Source organism: Heterodontus francisci, chromosome 42 (assembly GCF_036365525.1).
Source record: "Heterodontus francisci isolate sHetFra1 chromosome 42, sHetFra1.hap1, whole genome shotgun sequence".
Lineage (NCBI taxonomy): Eukaryota > Metazoa > Chordata > Chondrichthyes > Heterodontiformes > Heterodontidae > Heterodontus > Heterodontus francisci.
Genome location: NC_090412.1, coordinates 8,792,735 through 8,816,910, shown reverse-complemented (window position 1 = coordinate 8,816,910; position 24,176 = coordinate 8,792,735). Strand labels below are relative to the sequence as shown.

Below are 24,176 nucleotides of genomic sequence, written 5' to 3'. Positions count from 1 at the left end.
TAAATATTATCTGGGACACCGGGGAAAAATCCCATGTGTTCGGAAATCATGCCATGGAATGTTCTGCATTCATCTAAAGAGGGCATTCGGGGCCTCGGTTTCACATTTCATCCCAGAGACGGCACATCTGACGGTGCAGTCCACGCTCAGCACTGCACTGGGAATATCCAACTGAATTTATGCACTCAAGTCTCTGGAGTGGTAATTGAACCCACAGCCTTGTGACTCCGAGGTGAGAGCCATGGCTGTCGAGTTGGACCAGCAGGTGTCCCGAGATAGCTGAAACTATCTTTAACCTGCAGCCAAACACATGAATGTAATTCTGTCAGTACAGGGAAACGAAGTCGGCAACATTGAAAGCAGTGTGCTCATAGGGCTGAATGAGACACTGAAGATGTTTGATCTGTCCTGGAAGCATTGTCTTGTTCAAAATAAAGAGATTAGCCCGAGTGTTAAAGTAGCAGAGAGGGAAATGTCATGTGGAGGCAGTCTGGGGATGAAAGTGAACATGTCCAGCGATTTATACAACAGGTAAAATCGCATTTGTCGCCTGATATTCAATCCCATCAACTTTGATAGAATTGAATATGACTCCAGTTTCACCTCCTGAGTGTTTGCACTTTAATATTGAAGCCTACATTCCAGTTTAAAAAGGGACTGAAGAATTATGCAAGACCTCTAACAGCATAGTTGTTGCTTGAACATTTTCAAGGAATCTTTATCTGTTCCAGTCAGAGAATAATCAATTTACTCCAATGATGAATTAGATTCATATAAAGCGCAAAAGTGGTACACAGGCAGCTAAACTCAATGTTCAATTAGTTTGAATGGATACATTAAAAGCCCTGTCTGCTGTTCACTCGCAATGAAAAGTCTGCCTGCTATTTTGAAACATCTCCGGTCACTAGTTCTTCTGGCTTCTTGTTCAAGGAATGGGAGTCACACATTGTGAGTTACCATTAATGTCACCATTAATTGTGGTAGTTCCGGCATAATTCAGCTGTCTTATTCACCAGTCCAGCTGCTCAGACAGAAAGAAATGCCGATCGCTGTCTTTCTGCAGACTGTCCATTTGCGTGTATCGCACAGCAGGTGAACAAGGTGAAGCGGGGGATTTGTGCAGTAAGGTGGCTTTGAAGATAAATACGTTGATTTAAGGGGGAGTAGAGTCACGTGCTTTCCTCAAGCTAGTTGTGCTCGGTTACAGGTGCTCCATTGGCCAAGGCAAAGTGTATGTGAGAGGAAGGACCGCGTAGATTACTTTGCACTCGGTATCCCATAAATCACTCCTTAAGAACACAAGAAATAGGAGCAGGAGTAGGCCTTACAGGTCTCGAGCCTGCTCCGCCATTCAATAAGTTCATGGATGGTCTACATCCAACCCACTTTCCTATCCCCATATCCCTTGATTCCCTTATTGCCCAAAATCTATCAATCTCAGTCTTGAATATACTCAATGGCTGACCATCCAGACCACTCTGTGGTTGAGAATTCCAAAGATTCACAACCCTCTGAGTGAATCAAATTCGTCTCAGTCCTAACTGGCCGACCCCTTATTCCAAGTCTAGTTCTAGACTCTGCAGGGGAAGCAGCTTCTAAGAATGTTATACATTTCAATGAGATCACTTCTGGAGGCCCATTCTACTCTATCTCTTCACATAGGAACAGTCCTCTCATCCCAGGAATCAATCTAGCACAATTCAATATACTGAGTGAGTTGAGAAAAAATAAACATATATAGTATGAACAATTGCTGCAGTTCAGCATTAGGGATTAGATGTAACACCTGGTTGCAAATGCAAGATTATCTTAAAATGCAGGATGCTTCTGACCGACAGCCTAAAGCTGAGGAACGCTAACTGGCAAAGTTCCCTTATCAAACAGCAATTAAACTGGATTCACTCAGTACTCTGTTCACTTATCAATTGTCCTTTGTGACCATAAGAGGACACAGCTCCAACAGAGAAGAATAATACATTGTGCATGATACAACAAAACACTTTTTAGTCCTTATAAAACAGAGCATGAATTCAGTTACTGCATCCAGCGCCATGGAAAATCTACCAGAATATATAAAAGTTAGAGCGTGCCTGTCACTCCAAAGTGTATAAGTATTTTTTAAAAAAAATACAAAATGAAAACCATTAATTTCATGCAATTAGGGTCAATGAGAGATTTTTTTTTTTGCAGATTAACCTGCAGCCTGAAATTTACAAGCACCAGGCAATCTGCAAACTTCTTCCATCTGTAACTGGTTGCAATGTTTAAAACAATCAGACTTCAGTGGCTTGAAAGGGAAGGCTACATTAACACTGTTGCACCTTAGCAGCTGAATAATACACGGCATGTCACATGAGATAACATGGGCGGCGCAGTGGTTAGCACCGCAGCCTCACAGTTCCAGTGACCCGGGTTCAATTCTGGGTATTGCATGTGTGGAGTTTGCAAGTTCTCCCTGTGTCTGTGTGGGTTTTCTCCGGGTGCTCCGGTTTCCTCCCACAAGCCAAAAGACTTGCAGGTTGGTAGGTAAATTGGCCATTATAAATTGCCCCTAGTATAGGTAGGTGGTAGGGAAATATAGGGACAGGTGGAGATGTGGTAGGGAATATGGGATTAGTGTAGGATTAGTATAAATGGGTGGTTGATGGTCGGCACAGACTCGGCGGGTGAGCCGAAGGGCCTGTTTCAGTGCTGTATCTCTAAATATAAAAACTAAAGATAATGCTCCTGCTATTATATAAAAAAAAACAGCCTGTCATCCAATTTACCTGAGCAGTGCCAGAGGAGACTTGCTGGTAATATATAATCCATGGAATATTCTGGCGCTAAATATGCAAACTTTTGCTTAAATAAACAATTTAATTGCATCACGCTTGTGTTATCAGTGAAAGAAAGTGCTCTGATCATCGGAATGTGCACTGGAGACCCTAAAGTGGGAACACAAACCAGTCGCACTAACACTGTACAAACGTTTTATTAAATTGGGTCTATGTGCAATTATTATAACACATTAAAAATAGTCCAATTTCTGAAACCTTACTTTTTGTTTCCATACTTTTGTCACATATTGCCAGCATCATGAATTCTTATGTCCATGCTTATAATGGAAATTATCTATGTAAACATGTCACACTATAATGGCACCATTCCACCAGTTTTATAGCCTCTCAGTTCAGTATCGCCAAGCTCTGCAGCCTCTGTTGTAGAGAAGCTCTTAATACTCCAACAAGCTCCGTTTCTTTAGTTTTGCTCAATGACCTATTAAAAAACTAAAGTCTTCCTGCCCTGCTGTAATTATCTCCTGCCCTCTTACCCCACTTCACCTGAAGACCATATTCAGGTTCCATTCCCTGCATTCAGTGCCTTGGGAGATTGACCAGCACACTCCAGTTTTTTGAAGGTACAAGGAAGTCAGTTCAAAACTCTCATCAAATCAGATCTAATGAGGAAATGCTCAAAGTACTCAAGAGGTCAGGCCACATCTGTGGGGAGAGAAGCAGAGTTAACGTTTCAGGTCAGTGACCTTTCATCGGAACAGATTTTAAGCAAGTACAGAGGCAGGGAGAGGGGAGGAAAGAATGAAAGGGAAGGTCTGTGATTGGTTGGAAGACGAGAGATTAAACGACATAAGGGATGATGGCGCAAGGCAAAAGTGGAGGGCAATGGGACAGATGAAGAAACAAAAGATGGGTCTAGAGGAGCTGTAAATAGTGACAGCACCTTCTGTCCAAAATAAAATGGGAGCCGTGGTTGTAATCTGAAATTGTTGAACTCTATGTTGAAGCCAGAAGGTTATAAAGTACTTAATCGAAAGATGATGTGCTGCTCCTCGAGCTTCGTTGGAACAGGTTCAGAAGCTGAGGTCAGAGTGAGATGGAGAATTAAAGTGGCAAGTGACTGGAAGCTCAGGAGCAGGCTCAGGAACATAGGAAATATGAGCAGGAGTAGGCCATTCAGCCTGTCGAGCCTATTCCGCCATTCAAACCGATCATGACTACCGATCTACCTCTATGCTATTTTCCCCACTATCCCCATATCCCTTGATGTCATGTCGATTTCTGTCTTGAACATGCTCAGTGCGTGAGCTTCCACAGCCCTCCGGGTTAGAGGTGCCAAAGATTCACCACCCTCTGAGTAAAGAAATTCCTCCTCATCTCAGATTTAAGTGGCCTGCTGCTTATTCTGATAGTGTCTCCCCTAGTTCTAGTCTCACCAGCCAGGGGAAACATCCTATCCACATCTCCCCCTTCATGCCCTGTAAGAATTTTGTAAGTTTCAATGAGATCACCTCTCATTCTTCGAAACTCTGGAAAATACAGGCCCAGTTTCTGCAGTCTCATAGACAATCCCATCATCCCAGGAATTAGTCTAGTGAACCTCCACTGCACTCCCTCTATGGCAAGTATATATCCCTTAGATAAGGAGACCAAAACTGTACATAATACTCCAGGTGCGGTCTCACCAAGGCTCTATATAATTGCAGGAAGACATATTTACTCCAGTACTCAAATCCCCTTGCAATGAAGGCCAATATACCATTTGCTTTCCTAATTGCTTGCTACACCTGCATACTAGCTTTTAGTGACTCATGAACAAGGACACCCAGGTCCCTTTGGACATCAACACTTCCCAACCTCTCATCATTTAAGAAATACTCTGCCTTTCTGTTTTTTTCTACCAAAGTGGATCACTTCACACTTATTCACATTATATTGCATCTGCCATGTTCTTGCCCATTCACTTATCCTTTCCAAATCCCCTTGAAGCCTCCTTGCATCCTCCTCCTCAGCTTATATTCCCACCTAGTATAGTGTCATCAGCAAATTTGGAAATATTACATTTGGTCCCCATATCCAAATCATTTATATAGATTGGTAACAGCTGTGGCCCAAGCACTGATCCTTGCAGTATCCCACTCATAAGAGCCTGCCATCCTGAGAATGACCCATTTATTCCTACTCTCTGCTTTCTATCTGTTAACCAAGTCTCAATCCATAGCAGTATGTTACCCCCAATCTCATGTGCTCTAATTTTGCTCATTAACCTCCTGTGTGGGACCTTATCAAAAGCCTTCTGAAAATCCAAATACACCACATCCACAGGTTCTCCTTTATCTATGCTACAAGTAACATACTTAAAAAAAACTCTAACAGGTTTGTCAAACATGATTTCCCTTTCACAAATCCATGTTGACTCTGCCCAATCATATCATTAGTTTCCAAGTGTCCAGTTACTACATTCTTTATAATAAATTCTAACATTTCCCCTACTACTGACGTCAAACTAACAGGTCTGTAGTTCTCCATTTTCTCTCTTGCTCCCTTCTTAAATAGTGGGGTGACATTTGCTACTTTTCGATCTACAGGAACTCTTCCAGAATCTATAGAATTTTGAAAGATAACCACCAATGCATCCACTATCTCTATAGCCACTTCCTTCAATACTCTGGGATGTAACTTATCTGGTCCAGGGGATTTATCAACTTTCAATCCAATTAATTTTTTGAGTACTACCTCTTAATCGGTACTAATTTCTCTCAGTTCCTCATTTTTACAAGTACCTTGGTTCCCTGGTATTTCTGGGACATTTTCTGTATCTTCCTCCGTGAAGACAAACACAAAGTAATTGTTTAGTCTTTCTGCCATTTCTCCATTCTCCACAACAAATTCTCCTGTCTCCGCCTGTAATGGACCCACATTTGTTCTTGCTAATCTTTTCCTTTTCACATACCTAAAGAAGCTTTGACATTCCGCCTTTATCTTTCTAGCTAGCTTGCATTCATATTCTCTTTTCCCTTTCTTTATCAGTTTCTTGGTCCTCCTTTGCTGGATTCCAAATTGCTCCCAATCCTTGGGCTTGCCACTTTTTCTGGTGACCTTATAAGCCACTTCCTTTGATCTAATGCGTTCTTTAATTTCTGTTGTTAGCCACAGTTGATTCACCGATCCTGTTGGGCTTTTGTGTCTTAGAGGAATGTGTATTTGTTGTAAACCATGTAATACTTCTTTAAATACTAGCCATTGCCAGTCTACTGTAAAATCTTTTAATGTATTTTCCCAATCCACCATAGCTAACTTGCCCCTCATACCTTCATAATTTCCATTGTTCAGATTTACGAACCTAGTTTCAGAATGAACTGTATCTCTTTCAAACTTAATGTAAAATTCTATCACATTGTGGTCACTATTTCCTAATGGCTCCTTTACTGTAAGGTTACTAATTAGCCCTTTCTCATTACATTATACTAAATCTAAAATAGCCCGATCCCTAGTTGGTTCCTCAACATCCTGCTCCAGAAAACCATCTCCTACACACGCCAGGAATTCATCCTCCACAGAATTAGTGCTGATCAGGTTTACCCAGTTTGTATTTAAATTGAAGTTGCCCATTATTACTATATTGCCCATGCTACATGCAACTCTAATTTATTGATTTATACCCAACATTACCACTACAGTTTGATGGGCAATAAACCACTTCTACCAATGTTTGCTGCCCCTTGCTGTTTTTTAGTTCCACCCAAACTGATTCTACATTTTGCTCCTTCGATCTAAAATGCCCTCCCACTAATGTACTGATCTCGTCCCTTATTAACAGCGCTACCCCACCTCCTTTTCCCCTCCGCCCATCCTTCCTAAATGACAAAAATCCCTGAATATTCAGTTCCCAGTCCTTGTCACCCTGTAACCACGTCTCTGTAATGACAATTAAGTCATACCCATTTACCTGTATTGTGCCTTCAAATCATCCACCTTGTTGCGAATGCTGCATGCATTCAGATAGACAGCCTTTGACTTTAGTCTTAACGTTATTCCTCATTCTGATCCTATTTGATGTTTGCCTTTGAGTTGTTTGCCTTCTAGTTTCACTTAATGCTTTTCTATTTCCAGCTACCAGTTTTGCTTCCCTCCAGTCTGAGCTCCCTCCCAACTCCCTGCCCATCTAGTTTAAACCCTCCCCGACAGCACTAGCAAATCTCCCTGCGAGGATGTTAGTCATGGTCCTGCTTGCGGAATGAATGGAGGTGCGATCACCCGATCTGCATTTGGTCCCCCCAGTGCAAAGGAGACCACACAGTGAGTCTTGAAATAATGGATTAGACCTCACCATCATGCTTTGATGTCCAAATCCCTTGATTATGTACTGCAAGAAAAACAAGGGAATGTTGACAGGCAGCATGTCTGTCACTCGATGAAGGAAAAATGTTTGTGGTGGAACTGCCCATCAAAACTGAGTGGTGGTGCATTTCCAGCATTTTCTTATATTTCAAGTTTTCTTCTAAATTGCTTGATTATACTTAGGTCATGTAATCACTCTTGGGATCCTTCTACATCAGTTCTTTCTATTGAGAGATCTAGTCTCAGGTAAGTTTGTGTAGATGTTAAAACATACCTTGAAGTTTGAATTAGGACAATGTGGGGATTGTCTCTCTCTCTCTCTCGCTCCCTTCAATTAATATGCGTGTTGAAATAAAAGTGGTGAGCAGCCCGCCAGAAGATGAGGACAATTTTTGCTCCTCAATTTGTTCCATAGGTTGTTTCTAAGAAATGAGAGGCTCATTATGGCACACGCTTGACCTTTTTTATAAGGTGGATACTGCCAGTTTGATCACCTTAATGTCACAATAGTGCACTTTTACCCCGTTATATCCCAAACTACATCTGTCTCTGAAACTCTCCATAATTTTTGCTGAATGTCTTTAGAGAATTTGTTCCTTCCTTTGATTTAACACAAATTTTGCAGCACAAGATTCAGCCAAATTTGATGTGAAATCTGCCATTGATTCTGATTTGCTTTTCAGACCCCATCATAGGCATGTGGAGCCCGAGTGTTAATGCAAAACAGCTATTACATTGGAGATCTGCTAATCCAGCACAGACTAGGGATCTGATTTGGAACATTATTGGTCCCCTAGGGCCCTTCATTCAAATCAGGAAATGCCTTTGCTAAATGAAACGCAAAAGCATTGTTTAAATTGCACATTAGTTGGCTTCATTTCATCGTGCTTGTAAATGCTGTGTCCTTTGATTGATGTGATTTATAGATGAGCTTCACATTCTAATTGGGAAGATTTTGATTTACAATTACTAGTTGATAATGACGGGAAAACTGACGCATAAATGAACCACTCTTGTACACTGGCTTGAATGTTGTACCATCTGTCATTGTGTGCTGCCCATCTGATTTTAGTTAGCCCTTTACAGACCAAAATCTTTCCTGTGCTGCAGAGTATTCAGTTTTACATCTTGTCAAACTGATTCGTAAGCCAAGACATCGATAGCAACCCCGGGTTATAAGCGAGTCTGGGGCATTTCACGCAGGCTGCCGATCCTTACGCCAACAGTTTGTGCAGGAAATCCTGGAGGACTGCACACACATTGATGTAGTTAGGGGGCAGATGGGCTATTTTACAACTGTATGTAACTTGTTTCTTCAGTTAGAAAGAACTTGTGTTTCTAATAGGGTCTGACAGTGTGTCTCAGACACAATCCAAAGTATTTCACATACAAGTGAATACTTTTTAAATTGCTGCTGTTATGTAGATAACTATGGCAGTCAATTTGAATCCTTGGGTTGCAGAGAAATTTTTCAGATTTTTCTACCCACGAATTGGGCCTGGGTTTTTAATCTGGTTTTTCACCTCTCCCAGGAGATTACAAGCATGGGGTGTGCAGGCTCTATCAGGATAGATAAGGCATCACAACTATATGGGACCGTTGAGGTGGATTAGTGGGTCTTTTCCTGTTCTTCATTTGTGTAGATAAGAGCATACATTCATATCCCACAAACCAATGAGATGCATAATATTTAGAGTTCTAGGTAGCAAACAAGTTCTATCCAAAGGTTACCAGGGAAAGTTCCTGGATCAGATACAAGGAAAAGCTACTGGATCACAGACCAGTAAAAACAATGGATCACAGGTCAATGCACCGGGAAATTGGGAAGGGTGTGTATATGTTATCGCCTGTATTTCCCCAATTGCTGAAAAATTAAAATTATTCTTTTCATCTTGGCAAAATACACAAGCTTGCTTTTCTTAACCATTGGTTGTAACCATACAATATCGCATTGTAATGTAATGGCCCCAACATTTAGAGCGCCATCCATCGTAGAAACATGGGAACAGGAGGAGGGCATTTAGCCCCTAGAGTCTCTTCCACCATTCACTGAGATCGTAGTTGATCCGCGACCTAACTCCAGATACCCACCTTTGCCCCATATCCCTTAATACCTTTGGCTAACATAAATTGGTTAGTCTCAGATATCTAAAATTAACAATTGATCTAACATCAACTCTGGTTTGCAGAAGACAAATGTGTGTGTAGAAGTGTTTCCTAATTTCACTCCTGTTCTGGCTCCAATTTTTAGACTATGCCTCTGAGTCCCAGACTCTCCAAACAGCGAAAATAGTTTCTCTCTGTCTACCCTATCAGTTCCTCTAAACATCTTGAAAACTTCAATCTAATCATCCCTTAACCTTCTAAATTCCAGGAAATACAACCTAAGGTGTGGTGCCCAGAACTGCTCACAGAGCTCTAGATGCGGTCAAACCATGGCTTTGCATTACTGAAGCATGGCGTCTACTCCCTTGTATTCTATTCCTCCAGATATAAAGGCCAGCATTCTATTCACCTTAATGTGTGTTTCAGGTCACCCTTCCAGTCTCAGTTGAACAGACTTTTGTCTTGCAAATGAGACTGAGGATGTATTTACATTGCAAGATTTACTCTACATTTGCGCTGTAACTACATTGACCCCCAGTCTGGCAATACCTCGATTTCAAAATGATCATCCTTGTATTCAAATCTCTCCGTGGCCTCACCCCTCCCTATCTCTAGACCCCTATGGTCTCTACGTTCCTCCAGTTGTCACTTGTGCTTCTCCGATTTTCTTCACTTCAGTATTGGAGTCCATGCTTTCAGCTGCCTAAGCCCTAGACTCTGGAAATCCCTTCCTAAACCTCTCTGCTTCTCTCACCTCCTTTAAGATGCTTCCTAAGACCAGCCTCTTTGAGTAAGCTTTTGCTTGCCTTGGGAAGTTTTCCTCTGTTAAAGGTGCTATATAAATGCAAGTTGTTGTAACTATAATATCAGTGCAAAGTGATTTTGCTTCACCTAAGTCTACAACACAGCATAACGCCACTCATTTTCCTAGCTAAAGGGAACAAATTCTGCATTTCAGATCAGTTCTGACTTTGAGTAAACTCATAGCTCTCACTGTCTATAGCATGTTGCACGTTAAGGACGAGCCACCGACAAGGAGACTATTGCCAATGCAGAGTATTCCCCCACCGCCCAAAAAGATCTAGTTATTTTTCTTAAGTACCATAATACTTATAAATTTCAACTAAAATTACTGCAGGGCAGTAACAACCCTCTCCACTGCTTCCCCCCCACCCCATATTTACCTTGTCCTTTGTTTAAGCTATAGAGGTAAAAGCCATTAAGCTTGAGAGGTGATGAACAGTTCCTGCACATCAAGCAAGGCCGCAGCCTTCATTAATGAGTGCTGATGGATGATTTTTCCTAGTAACTTTGGCAGCATTGTCTTACGTGTTGTTTGACTATATTGGATGATTTTCAGGGTTAGAAGTAAGAATATTGATTGTGCTGGTTTGACGTAGAGTTGAGTGTGCCTACTGGAGCAGATTGCATATTGGCGAACAGCGAAAAGAACAGTGAATAAATTATCCTGCATTGCACGATTGCACAGTTATTAGGATAGTTCCTTTCAAACAAAGCACATTATCCTATTTATCCAAAGTTAAATAAGCCCACTTGTGTCTGGCTCCATTATTTCAGTGATAATGTCACCAAGCCAAATTTCCAAAGTGGAAATTGGAGACTGAGGCCCGCTGTGATTTTTGATTGGTTGACGGTAGACAGGTCATGAGTTCTGCTGCATTTTGATTGGGCAGTTGTGTATTTTGGCCAATAAAACAGTTGGTTTGTAGTGTAATTTTATATGAGCTGACTATTTAGAATTCTGATTGGCTTCATGTGATGTAATTGGGTAATCATAAATAAAAATAGGTGTCCATTGGTGTTGATTGGTAATGAATCACTGTGCTTTTCCTCCCGCCCCGCAAAATTCACTTGTTTTTAAGTTGAGTTGAGTTTAATGCGGCACTGCTTCAATAGTCGCCATACACTTCATGCAGGGTTGGGTAAAGGTGTGCTGATTGCTCAGTGTGACTTCACCAGTGGCTTTATAGTGCTTCGGACAGTTTGAATGGTGTAATCTATTTCTCCGTCACATTTCAAGTCCATCTCCAACTGTATCATCTGGTTGGGAGAGAAGGGAAGACTGGCTCCCCTCCCCCTTTTAAGGTGGAGCTCTCCATCTGCTGTATTCCATCGGAAGGCAATGGTGAATGAATTTAAGCTTAAGCTGTCTGTTTGGGAGCCCTTGAGCTGCCACCAGAGTTTCTCCATCACGTCAGTCTATCACAGACATGGTTCCATCGAATCCATGGCTTCTATAGATGTAAACCTCCTCCAATCCTACAACCTTCCAATATCTCTGCTTTCCTCCAATTCTGGCCTTTTGAGCATCCCAGTTTTCAGTGTACCACCTTTGGTCTCCGTGCCTTCAGCTGCCTAAACCCTAAGCTCTGGAATTCCCTCCCTAAACCTCTCTGCCTCTCTACCCAGCTCTCCTCCTTTAAGATGCTCCTTCAAACCTACCCCTTTGACCAACCTTTTGGTCACCTGTCCTAATATCACCTTATGTGGCTTGGTGTCAGTTTTTTTTCATAACATCCTGTGAAGTGATTTGGGGCATTTTACTATGTTAAAGGTGCTATGTAAATGCAAATTGTTTTTGTAAAAAGTCGATCAACCCTGCATTCACTTTGAGAGCTGCCTAAAGTCCCATTTTCTACAAGTCGTTGGCGATACTTAATTTTCTGAAATGCAATCGCCAATTTCCCCTGTAGATCCAGTAACTGCTCCACTTCATGTCCGTCCTCCTTCCAAGTCAAGTCCATTCTAAGGTGAATGGCATAGAATCATAGAATAGTATGGCACAGAAGGAGGCCATTCAGCCCATCGAGTCCACGCTGGCTTTTCCAAAGTATGATCCCGTTAGTCCAACCTTCCCCCTTCTCTTTCCCCAGATCCCTGCAATTTTCTTTTCTCCTTCCACTATTTAGCCAATTCCCTTATGAAGGCTACTGTTGACTTTGTATCCACTGCCCTCTCAGGCAGTTCATTCCAAATCCTAGCTACACATTGCGTAAAATAGTTTTTCTTCATGTCGCTTCTGGTGCTTTTTTCAATCCCCTTAAATCCTAATGGAGATACCGTGTGAGATCAGTTGGAAGATTTGTCAGATGCCCTGCCATCCTACTTAACCATTTTTTTTATTCATTCATGGGATGTGGGTGTCGCTGGCTAGACCAGCATTTATTGCCCATCCCTAATTGCCCTTTTGAAGGTGGTGGTGAGCTGCCTTCTTGAACCGCTGCAGTCCATGTGAGGTAGGTACACCCGCAGTGCTGTTAGGAAGGGAGTTCCAGGATTTTGACCCAGCGACAGTGAAGGAACGGCGATATAGTTCCAAGTCAGGATGTGACTTGGAGGGGAACTTGCAGGTGGTAGTATTCCCATGCCTTTGCTGCGCTTGTCCTTCTAGTTGGTAGAGGTCGCGGATTTGAAAGGTGCTGTCTAAGGAGCCTTGGTGCATTGCTGCAGTGCATCTTGTAAATGGTACACACTGCTGCCACTGTGCGTCGGTGGTGGAGGGAATGAATGTTAGTGGATGGTGTGCCAATCAAGAAGGTTGCTTTGTCCTGGATGGTGTCGAGCTTCTTGAGTGTTGTTGGAGCTGCACCCATCCAGGCAAGTGGAGAGTGTTCCATCACACTCCTGACTTGTGCCTTGTAGATGGTGGACAGGCTTTGGGGAATCAGGAGGTGAGTTACTCGCCTCAGGATTCCTAGCCTCTGACCTGCTTTTGTAGCCACGGTATTTATATGGCTACTCCAGTTCAGTTTCTGGTGAATGCTAGCCCCTAGGAGGTTGATAGTGGGAGATTCAGCGAATGGTGCTGAACATTGTGCAATCATCAACGAACATCCCCACTTCTGACCTTATGATTTAAGGAAGGTCATTGATGAAGCAGCTGAAGATGGTTGGGCCTAGGACACTACCCTGACGAACTCCTGCAGTGATCTTCTGGAGCTCAGATGATTGACCTCCAACAACCACAATCATCCTTTGCGTTAGGTATGACTCCAACCAGCGGAGAGTTTTCCCCATAATTCCCATCGACTTCAGTTTTGCTAGGGCTCCTTGATGTCATATTCGGTCAAATGCTGCCTTGATGTCAAGGGCAGTCACTCTCACCTCGAGTTCAGCTCTTTTGTCCATGTTTGAACCAAGGCTGTAATGAGGTCAGCAGCTGAGTGGCCCTGGTGGATCCCAAACTGAGCATCACTGAGCAGGTTATTGCTAAGCAAGTGCTGCTTGATGGCACTGTTGATGACACCCTCCATCACTTTACTGATGATTGAGAGTAGACTGGGGCGGTAATTGGCCAGGTTGGACCTGTCCTGCTTTTTGTGTACAGAACATATCTGGGCAATTTTCCACATTGCCAGGTAGATGCCAGTGTTGTAGCTGTACTGGAACAGCTTGGCTAGGGGTGCGGCAAGTTCTGGAGCACAGGTCTTCAGTACTATTGCCAGAATATTGTCAGGGCCCATACCCTTTACAGTATCCAGTGCCTTCAGTTGTTTCTTGATATCATGCGGAGTGAATCGAATTGGCTGAAGTCTGGCATCTGTGATGCTGGGGACTTCAAGAGGAGGCTGAGATGGATCATCAGTTCGGCACTTCTGGCTGAAGACTGTTGCAAGTGCTTCAGCCTTCTTTTGCATCGATGTGCTGGGCTCCCCCATCATTGAGGATGGGGATATTTGTGCAGCCACCTCCTCCAGTTAGTTTTGCAAGAAAGCAAAGAGTGTGCAGATCCTGAATATGAAAGAAAAGCAACACTGCCTGAGGAACTGTACTCCATTGATCTGAAAGAGGGACATGAGCTCGCTCCATTCAGTCAGCCCGCATTGATTCGCATATTGAGCTGGATTATGTTGTGAATGGAGTTTATTTTCTCCCCTTTGAGTCAGGTTAATGAGATGATTTCTTTTGTTCATTTCAGGAGTACACATGCTTCACTGAAGTTTGCGCCTGAGTTAATATTTAAACAGCCTCGTTCGGAATCAGTTCCATGAATAGGTCAGATTTCTCTCCTATTGCAAAAGCAAACAACTTTGCAAGGTTCTCTGTGCAGCAACAAAAAAAGGGAAGTAAATTGAACCAAGGTTTGTGTGCGATTCATTGAGAAGTACCAAAGAGGGGTGTTTTGCATTGACAATACACAATCCTTCCCAATGATAAAGACATTTCTGACAATGCTAAACTAAATAAAATCAGCTTTGTTCCAACCCAAAAATGTAGGAAACCGACTGACTGATTCCATTAAAGACTTTGAAAACATTGATCATTGTTTGCATAGGGTATGTAACAAACAGCACTGTCCAAACATTAAGTGGTATTGCATGTCTGTTATTGGAGATGTGTCACTACACCCTCCCAGTCAAGTATAAAGGTGAATTATACTATTTAAATTCAGGAACAGGCAGCCATGCCATCACTGGTTTCTTTCAAAATGATTATTCTCCATCCATTTCTATCCATGATATTGGGTTTCCTTTTCCGAGCGACCTGGCCCCAGCCAACACAAATAAAAGCAAAATACTGCGGATGCTGGAAATCTGAAATAAAAACAAGAAATGCTGGAATCACTCAGCAGCTCTGGCAGCATCTGTAGAAAGAGAAGCAGAGTTAACGTTTCGGGTCAGTGACCCTTCTTCGGAACTAGCAAATATTAGAAATGTCGAAGGTTATAAGCAAGTGAGGCGGGGGTTATCTCTTGCCCCACCCCCGCCCTACCCTATTATCTCTTTATCTGGCTCGGTGACAAAGTTTGTTTGTTTGACGCTCCTGTGAAGCGCCTTGGGATATTTTACTATGTTAAAGGTGATACTTTTATGCAAGTTGTTGTATCTCAACTCAGACCCTCTGATTTTCCAACTCGGGCCTATTGTGAAACCCTTTCTCCCTGTACTCCTCCATTACTGGCAGTGCTTTCAGCCATAAAGCATCAGCTTCATGTAGCTGCCATGCAATGACCCGTCACAACCTACTTGTATTTTTAAAAATGTAGATATGAAATTAATTCAATTTATGTGGGTCAACACCCAAGTCTGACCTGCATCATACGGTTTAAAAACCAGAATGCAGCTGTGAGTTTGTTTCCACCATTACCAAGTTCTAGGTGAGCAACTCCATTCCCATCCCTGTCCTCCTCTAATGTAGAGTTTCAACAATTATAAAGAAAAGCATTGACAGGTCACAACGCAGCCACCAAAACCTCTAGGATGCGTCATAAATTAGCACCACCTCTTTAAATGGAACCACGTTCGCATGTTCACCAACATCTGTTGATCAGCAAGCGTGAGGCCTTCAGCCAAATGTTGACCGGTGTTACGGCAAGTGTTATATTAACAGCTGACCAGAGCACCCTGGCAACACGGGCACGATTAACAGCATTTCAGCTGTGCAGTTCGCCAATTCTGAAGCAGTTCTTGGAAGCTATTGTTCGATCCTTTGTCATTGCTCAAAATGCCTGGATTGCAGGGGACACAACGGGACAGCTGTTACTCTGAGAGTTCTGAGGTTGCAGCTTTTTTTTTTGAACTGAGAGAGTGGCAGATTCTTTTGCCCCGCCGCCCCCGGTAAGATCAGGAGAGGGCAGGTTAGAGAACCACACATGTTGTTTTATGCTTTGTAACTCCGATCCTGTCTGGTCGTCTCTGCTTCTGCCAAGTACAGTTCTACTTAGACTTGCTTTATATTTCAGTGATTCAGCTGAAAACCACATGTAAAAACATGAAGTCAAGAGTGATGGACATTCAGCCCTGCAAGGCCCATCTGCCTGGGGATCCTTGGTGACTATTCCATCGCAGACTTCTCTGCCACATCATCTTTTGATCTCTTGCTTCATGTCCACCTACCTTCCATGAAACAGACAAGCAGTCCAATTAATGCCTCTATAAATCTCAGATCCTTCACTCAACAAATACCAATCCAGCTCCATTTTAAAGGTGCCAGTTGATCTGAAATCAACTCCCTTCTTTGGGAGTCTCTTCCATATGTCTCCCGTACTGCAGGGAAAACATTCTTCAAACTTGAAACTTTCAAGCCTTATGAATTAGGTACCTGTCTCCTCCAATCCTTTGCTCGTTGACCAAGTTGATTAGTTTATCTTAGCTTTATCTGTACCTTTCATTATTTTAAAGTCCTGGATCAAACCTCCTCTCTCAGTTTCCTCCAGTGATTAGTTGCTCTCTCAATTGCTAAGTCTCCAATGTCAAATCCCTTCCTTCGTACAAAATTCCCCCAAAATGCATGTTTTTTTGGTGCATGTTATGGAGTATTTCTACTGGTCTTTTTGTAGATTGTTCTGTATCCCTTTATCAGCTCGGATTTGAATTCCCCGATCAGATGATTCGAATTCTCTATTTAGCCTTTACAATTGCAGTGTTACTTCCTTTGCAGTCATGTTTATATCTGAGAAAGATTACAATTAAATTATAGCTGTTGATTTGTTGATTATTGTAATCTAGGTGACGTCCCATTTCATTACGTGCTTCAGACCAGAATGAACACTTGCTTTAGCACAAAGGGTGGATGGCATACTCCTTTTAATTCTAAATCAATTCAGTTGAATTATTTTTAGAGCACTAACTCACTATTTCCTTTGTTACTTCTCTAGTTTAATTCCGAATACTGGATAACTCAAGCTTTCTTAGCGCAGAAATGACTGCGATATTGTAAGTGGCCTGCAGCTTGGAACCTGTGAGAAACGATACTGCAGGAAAAAGCGGGGTCAGACGTGAAAGGTTTTGTGGGATCTGTTTTCACCAACGCTGGGACTAGCCAGATGTATCAGAGTGTTCGTCCATTCCTGTGTTCCGGAGGGTTGTAGGGCTGGAGAAGATGGGTGAGGCCATGGAGGGATTTGAACATGAAGAGGAGAATTGTGAAATACTGCGTATGAACCATAGTGCAAGGCAGCGTAGTGTTAAGTTTATCAGTATCTCTGAAGTCCCTAGATGTGTCACGTCCTTGAATGCAGTCCAGTCTGTCCTGTCATGTATTCGGGTTAGACTGGTGCCGATAGTTTTGTTCTACTTTTGGAGTTTGTCGCAATGGCAGCAGGGTCGGGGGCAAGAGGGCAAACTCCTTACCACTAAATGACATGGTTTAGCCTGAGTTGCTGCTGTGCCCATGTGGTTTGAGCTGCACTGCGAGGACGGAATTTAATTTTGCTTCTTGTTAACAGGAGAACAGCAAACTTTATGCATTTTGCTGCAATTACACATCAGGGAATGGTTCTGTACAATTATGTTGATTACAGTCAGTATCTGTGATAAAAGCAGGTGGATTGAGAAATGGGTAGATCTCATTTCCCTACACAATCTTCAATTTGTCCCCAACTTGTTCTCCTATACAATTGATGCCGGATGATTTGAAGCTTTTTTTTGCACTTCAAGCAATTAAGCAATGTAAATAACGTAGGCAAAGTGGGAATTTAGTGCTAGAAAATGGAATTATCACCTAATTAGACGCAATACTAGGCTGTAAAATAAAATGTTTTAGTTCTACGGATAATGCTGTCACCTCAATAATATAAAAGCAAAATACTGCAGATGCTGGAAATCTGAAATAAAAACAAGAAATGCTGGAAATACTCAGCAGGTCTGGCAGCATCTGTTAACGTTTCAGGTCAGTGACCCTCCTTCAGAATTTCAAATATTAGAAATGTAAAAGGTTTTAAGCAAGTAAAGCGGGGGAGGTGGAGCAAGAGACAACAGAAGAGGTGTTGATAGGACAAGGTCACAGAGAATGACTAACCAGAAGGTCATAGAACAAAGGCAAACGGTATGTTAATGGTGTGCTGAAAGACAAAGCGTTAGTACAGAGAGGGTGTGAATTGACTGTAAAGCAAAAACATTAAAAAATTTTTAAAGCCAACAGTGGGTAGGCACAGTAGAAACAAACTAACCAAACTAAAAAAATTAAAATAAAATAACCAAATAAAGAAAATATAACCAAACATAAAAAGTAGGGGGGCCCGTCATGCTCTGAAATTATTGAACTCGATGTTCAGTCCGGCAGGCTGCAGCGTGCCTAGTAAATGAGATAAAAACAAGAAATGCTGGAAATACTCAGCAGGTCTGGCAGCATCTGTGGAAAGAGAAACAGAGTTAACGTTTCGGGTCAGTGACCCTTCTTCGAAATGAGATGCTGTTCCTTGAGCTTGCGTTGATGTTCGCTGGAACACTGCAGCAATCCCAGGACAGAGATGTGAACATGAGAGCAGGGTGGGTGGTGAAATGGCCAAAAACCGGAAGCTCGGGGTCATGCTTACGGACTGAGCGGAGGTGTTCCACAAAGTAGTCACCCAGTCTGTGCTTGGTCTCCCCAATGTAGAGAAGACCACATTGTGAACAGTGAATACAGTATACTAAATTGAAAGAAGTACAAGTAAATCGCTGCTTCACCTGAAAGGAGTGTTTGGGGCCTTGGATAGTGAGGAGAGAGGAGGTAAATGGGCAGGTATTACACCTCCTGCGATTGCATGGGAAGGGGACGAGGTGGTGGGGGTAATGGGGGAATGAACGAGGGTGTCTTGGAGGGAACAATCCCTTTGGAATGCTGACGGGAAAGGAGGGGAAGATGCATTTGGTAGTGGCATCATGCTGGAGGTGGGGGAAATGGCAGAGGATGACCCTTTGGATCTGGAGGCTGGTGGGGTGGAAAGTGAGGACAAGGGGAACCCTGTCGTGGTTCTGGGAGGGAGGGGAAGGAGTGAGGGTAGAGGTGCGGGAAATGGGCCGGATACGGTTGTGTGCCCTGTCAACCACAGTGAGGGGGGAATCCTCGGTTGAGTAAAAAGGAAGACATATCGGAAGCACTTTCGTGGAAGGCAGCATCATCAGAGCAGATGCGTCGGAGACGGAGAAACCGGGAGAATGGAATGGAGTCCTTACAGGAGGCAGGGTGTGAAGAAGTGTAGTCGAGGTAGCTGTGGGAATCGATGGGCTTATAATGAATATTAGTAGACAGCCTATCCCCAGAGATGGAGGCAGAGAAGTCGAGGAAGGGAAGGGAAGTGTCGGAGATGAACCACGTGAAGGTGAGAGGTGTGGAAATTAGAAGCAAAGTTGATAAAGTTTTCCAGTTCCGGGTGGGAGCAGGAAACGGCACCAATACAGTCATCAATGGGGATGTGGTAGGAATATGGGATTAGTGTAAATGGGTGGTTGATGGTCAGCATAGACTCGGTGGGCCGAAGGGCCTGTTTCAGTGCTGTATCTCTAAAATAAAATAAAATTAAAAAAAAATAAATGTACCGGAAAAAGAGTTGGGGGAGGGGGCCTCCGTAGGACTGGAACAAGGGATGTTCGACATATCCCACAAAAAGACAGGCATAACTAGGAGCCATGCGGGTACCCATTGCACCATTTGGGGCGGCACAGTGGCGCAGTGGTTAGCACCGCAGCCTCACAGCTCCAGGGACCCGGGTTCGATTCTGGGTACTGCCTGTGCGGAGTTTGCAAGTTCTCCCTGTGTCTGCGTGGGTTTCCTCCGGGTGCTCCGGTTTCCTCCCACATGCCAAAGACTTGCAGGTTGATAGGTTAATTGGCCATTATAAATTGCCCCTAGTATAGGTAGGTGGTAGGGAAATATATAGGGACAGGTGGGGATGTGATAGGAATATGGGATTAGTGTAGGATTAGTATAAATGGGTGGTTGATGGTCGGCACAGACTCAGTGGGCCGACGGGCCTGTTTCAGTGCTGTATCTCTAAACTAAACTAACACCTTTTACTTGAAGGAAGTGAGCGGAGTTGAAGGAGAAGTTGTTCAATATGAGAACAAGTTCAGCCAGGCGGAGGAGGGTGGTGGTGGATGGGGACTGGTTGGGCCTATGTTCAAAGAAGAAGTGGAGAGCCCTCAAACTGTCCTGATGGGGGATGGAGGTGTAGAGAGATTGGACGTCCACAGTGAAGAGGAGGCGGTTAGGGCCAGGAAACTGGAAATTGTCGAAATGACGTAGGGCGTCAGAAGAGTCACGGATGTAGGCGGGAAGAGACTGGAGCAGGGGAGAAAAGATAGAGTCAAAATAGGAAGAAATAAGTTCAGTGCGGCAGGAACAGGCTGAAACAACGGGTCTGCCGGGACAGTCCTGTTTGTGGATTTTGGGAAGGAGGTAGAAGCAGGCTGTCCGGGGTTGCGGGTCTATGAGGTTGGCAGCTGTAGAGGGAAGATCTCCAGAGGAGATGAGATCAGTGACAGTTCTCTGTCACCTCGACGTCACCTAAAACAAGTTTCAATGTTGAAAAGCTTCCCAAGGTGTGGGGGAGAGAGAGAAAATTTGGATGTCATAGAATCATAGAAATTAATGGCACAGAAGTAGACCATTCGACCCATTGTCTGTGTGCCGGCTGACAAAGAACAATACAACTTAATCCCGCTTCCGGCTCTTGGCCTGTAGCCGTATAGGTTACGGCACTTCAAGTGCATATCTAAATGTCGTGCCAAAGAGGCTATCAGGAGATGTGATCAAATGTTTGGTCAAAAGTGTGGGTTCCTAAAGTGAGGAGTGTCCTAAATAAGGAGGGAATTCCAAAGCATGTGCGGCCTGTGGAACATAAACATCATTATGGACCCATTGGGCTGAATGGCCTGTTTCTGTGCTGTAAATTCGAAGATTGAACCAAGCTGGGAGACTGTTAATGCATTTCTGGGCTGTGGAAACAGGTTTAAGCTCTTTCAGCAAATACACAAACATTCACACTTGAAACAGTTCCTTAGCTCCATTCATTTGAATATGTTTTATTCTGCATTGAGTAACTTCGTTGTAAACCATTGAATATGCAGCTTGTGGCTCCCCTAGTGGCGCAGTTGGTAATGGCGGTTAATAGCAGACATGTTGAGCTATATACAATGGGCTAACTGTAGGGCACTGCCATTTACTCATCACCCCTTTGCTCGCTGCCCTACATGGGCTCCCAGTCCTGCAACACATTGATTTTGAAATTCTCACCCTTGTTTACAAACCCTTCCATGGCCTCTCCCCTGCCCTATCTCCATAACCTACTGCAACCCTACAACCTTCTGAGATCTCTGTGCTCTCTGACTTCTTGCACATCCCTGATTTTAATCGCTCCACCATTGGCAGCCATGCCGTCAACTGCCTGAGCCCTAAACTCTGGAATTCCATCCCTAAACCTCTCCGCCTTGCGACCTCTCTTTCTCCCTTTAGAAGCTCCTTAAAACCTACCTCTTTGACCAAACCTTTGGTCATCTACCCTAATATCTCTCTATGTGGCTCAGTGTCAAATTTTGTTTGATAACTCTGATTGGGATGTTTTACTATGTTAAAGGTGCTATGTAAATGCAAGTTATTGTTCAATACCCAGTTTGTATTGGATTGACTGAGCTCAGGCAGAGTAACAGTAAGGGTGATTGTGAAGGAAGGGATAGGAACCCTGGCTCCTGGTTACTGCATAGCAACTCATGCTAGAAGCGAACCTGTGGTTGTCAGCGTGATGCTGTATGTGTTCCACGAGCTTGTAAATGTACTTGTTGCCCATGAAGAACACAGCCCATGGTTTTTGATGAATGTTTGTGTAAAAGATCCCGGTGGAATATTTGTACACCTTCTGCGGCTGGAAAAAAAAATTGGCGTTTCTTCAATACACATATCGCTGAAAATTGTAATCCGAAACGCCTTCAGGGCCCGTTGGGAACGAGAGGTATTTTCGCAATGGGTGCAGGCTCCTTGGAACGCTGGAGGGTCACTCACAGCTTACGTTCATTTGGTTTGCAGATCAGCATCTTCATGACCCACCTGTCAAACTATGGCAATGATCGACTGGGCCTGTACACGTTTGAAAGCCTGGTGAAATTCATCCAGTGCTGGACCAACCTAAAACTGCAGACACTACCACCAGTAAAACTGGCAGCCAAGTACTTTGAGCTTTTCCCAGAAGAGAAGGACCCCTTGTGGCAGGTGAGAGCATTCTTGTCCTTCCAGCTCCTTGCCGCCTCGGCCTGTTCTAGTAGTGTCTGTCATTTGGCAAATATTTTTATTATACCCGAAATGCTACTACATTTCTGTATGGTTTCAGCATTATGTTTGTCTTAGAAATGCAACTGAGCTGTCATAATGTATTCAAAGTACTGTGAAAGAGGAACTATTGCTAGAAAATCCCTGTCTGATCACCCTTTGTTTCTTCTTTAGTCCTTTAAAAATGAGCTGTTGATGCTCTGCAGTTTATCAGCAAGTGGCGCCTATAATACATTAGCAGTATTTTCATAGATTGGTCCCTTTGTTAAGGGAACTTTAAATATGTATATACTAGTAGTTTTCTATAGAGATACTGGAACACTCCCTGGGGTTTAATGGAAATATGGCTGCTTAGTGGCAACGGCTTTGTAACTCGTGTTCGAATCCCACTGAGTTGTGAAGTTGATTTCAGTAAATCTGGCCGATTGTGAGCCAGCGCCAGGAAAGTAATCCTGAAAGTTGCCATGTGCTAGTTAAATAAAAACCCAAATATCCTTCAAGGAAGAGAGCCTGCCACCCCCGGCAAGTCTGGCCAACACATAGGGTTACCAACTCTAGTTGGGTGCATTCCTGGAGGTTTCATCACCTGACCTTGTGCCTCCAACCACCCAAACCCCACACATCCTGCCTTCAATCGCCTATCCTCGTGGTTTAATGCCTTTCCCCCACTAATTGGACTCTTTATTACCTTATCAGTTGATATTTGACTGTCTTTTTTCCAATCTCCAATATTTTCACAATTAATAAATGAAAATGTTGAGGGAAAATGAATGGAAACCTTTTTTTTTAATAATACGTGTATGAATTTTCTCCTGGCACTGCTCTGGAGATTCCAGGTCAATCCTGGAGGGTTGGCAATCCTACTGACATGTGAGTCCCATCCCACTCTACCAGCTTGACTCTTAATGTCCTCTGATGTGGCCGAGCAAACCACTGGCGTGGAGCCAGTCACTGCCGCAGTTAGGGATGGGCAATCGATGCGGCCTTGCCAATGTTGTCCACATCCTGGGAACATCTGTATATAAAATAAAGACTCACTCCAGGGACCCCTGTCCTAACGACTGGAAGTCAGTGCCAAATACTGAAAGGAAATCAGTATTAACCTTGAAATGACAACAAAAATCTTTAATAGTACGCAGCAACAGAAATAGTCTTGTCAAAAAGTCAACAAATCTAACAGGACGGAGAGAAACTGATGATATTGTGGATGCATCACGACACCGGGGGTCCAGGAATCCCACTTTTGATTAACTTTCCATCTTACCCCTTATCCTGTAAGTTGGTGCTATGAATCTAGTTGCTGTTTAGTTCACATGTCTATGAAAGAAATTCAGATGGGAAATAGACTCCAGTCTGTCCGAGGTTTACAAACTTCAAATGTAAGTTTGTGTCATATTTACTCCCTTATTTTGCATTCTGGTTATAATTCGGACTGCTCGTTTTGGAAACGGTTGTTTTGTCTCCCTACTGGCTTGCTGCACCCCCCATTTTAGGAGCATAAGAACAGGAGGAGGCCATTCAGCCCGTTGAGCCTGTTCTGCCATTTATTTCAACCAGAGCTGATCTGTACCTCAACTCCATTTACCCACCTTAGCTTCATATTCCTTGATACGCTTTGTCTATTGATTTCCGTCTCCAATTAACCTCGTATCCTCAGTCTTTTGGAAAGGAGATAATTCCAGATTTTCACTCCCTTATGTGTGGAAAAAGTGCTTCCTGATTTCCTTCTTAAATGGCCCAGTTCTTTAGGTTATGTTCCCTTGCACTGGATTCCCCCATCAGAGGAAAGAGTTTTTCTATATCTGAGCTGCCAAATCCTTTTAACATTTTAAACACCTCGTTCAGATCTTTGATTGTCACTCAGGTAAAACCATTTGATCTTTATTATTATTGCGGTTTGTTACCTTACGATAAAGAGAGCGAAATCTGTACAGAAAATAAATCTAATGGTTTTACCTGAGAGAACAA

At 43.2% G+C, this 24,176-nt stretch overlaps 1 protein-coding gene across 12 annotated transcripts in view; it reads left to right on the top strand.

The window, feature by feature from the left end:
• The window catches only part of ndst2a (N-deacetylase/N-sulfotransferase (heparan glucosaminyl) 2a), a 480,630-nt gene that overhangs the window by 431,855 nt on the left and 24,599 nt on the right, over positions 1–24,176 (top strand). For 11 of the 12 annotated variants that reach the window (XM_068020521.1, XM_068020517.1, XM_068020510.1 and 8 more), the window contains one exon: positions 21,969–22,151. The exons of the other annotated variant lie outside the window; for it this stretch is intronic. In XM_068020521.1, coding sequence (XP_067876622.1) covers positions 21,969–22,151 — 183 coding nt within the window. The remainder of the gene's footprint in view (positions 1–21,968; positions 22,152–24,176) is intronic. 12 annotated transcript variants of the gene reach the window in all.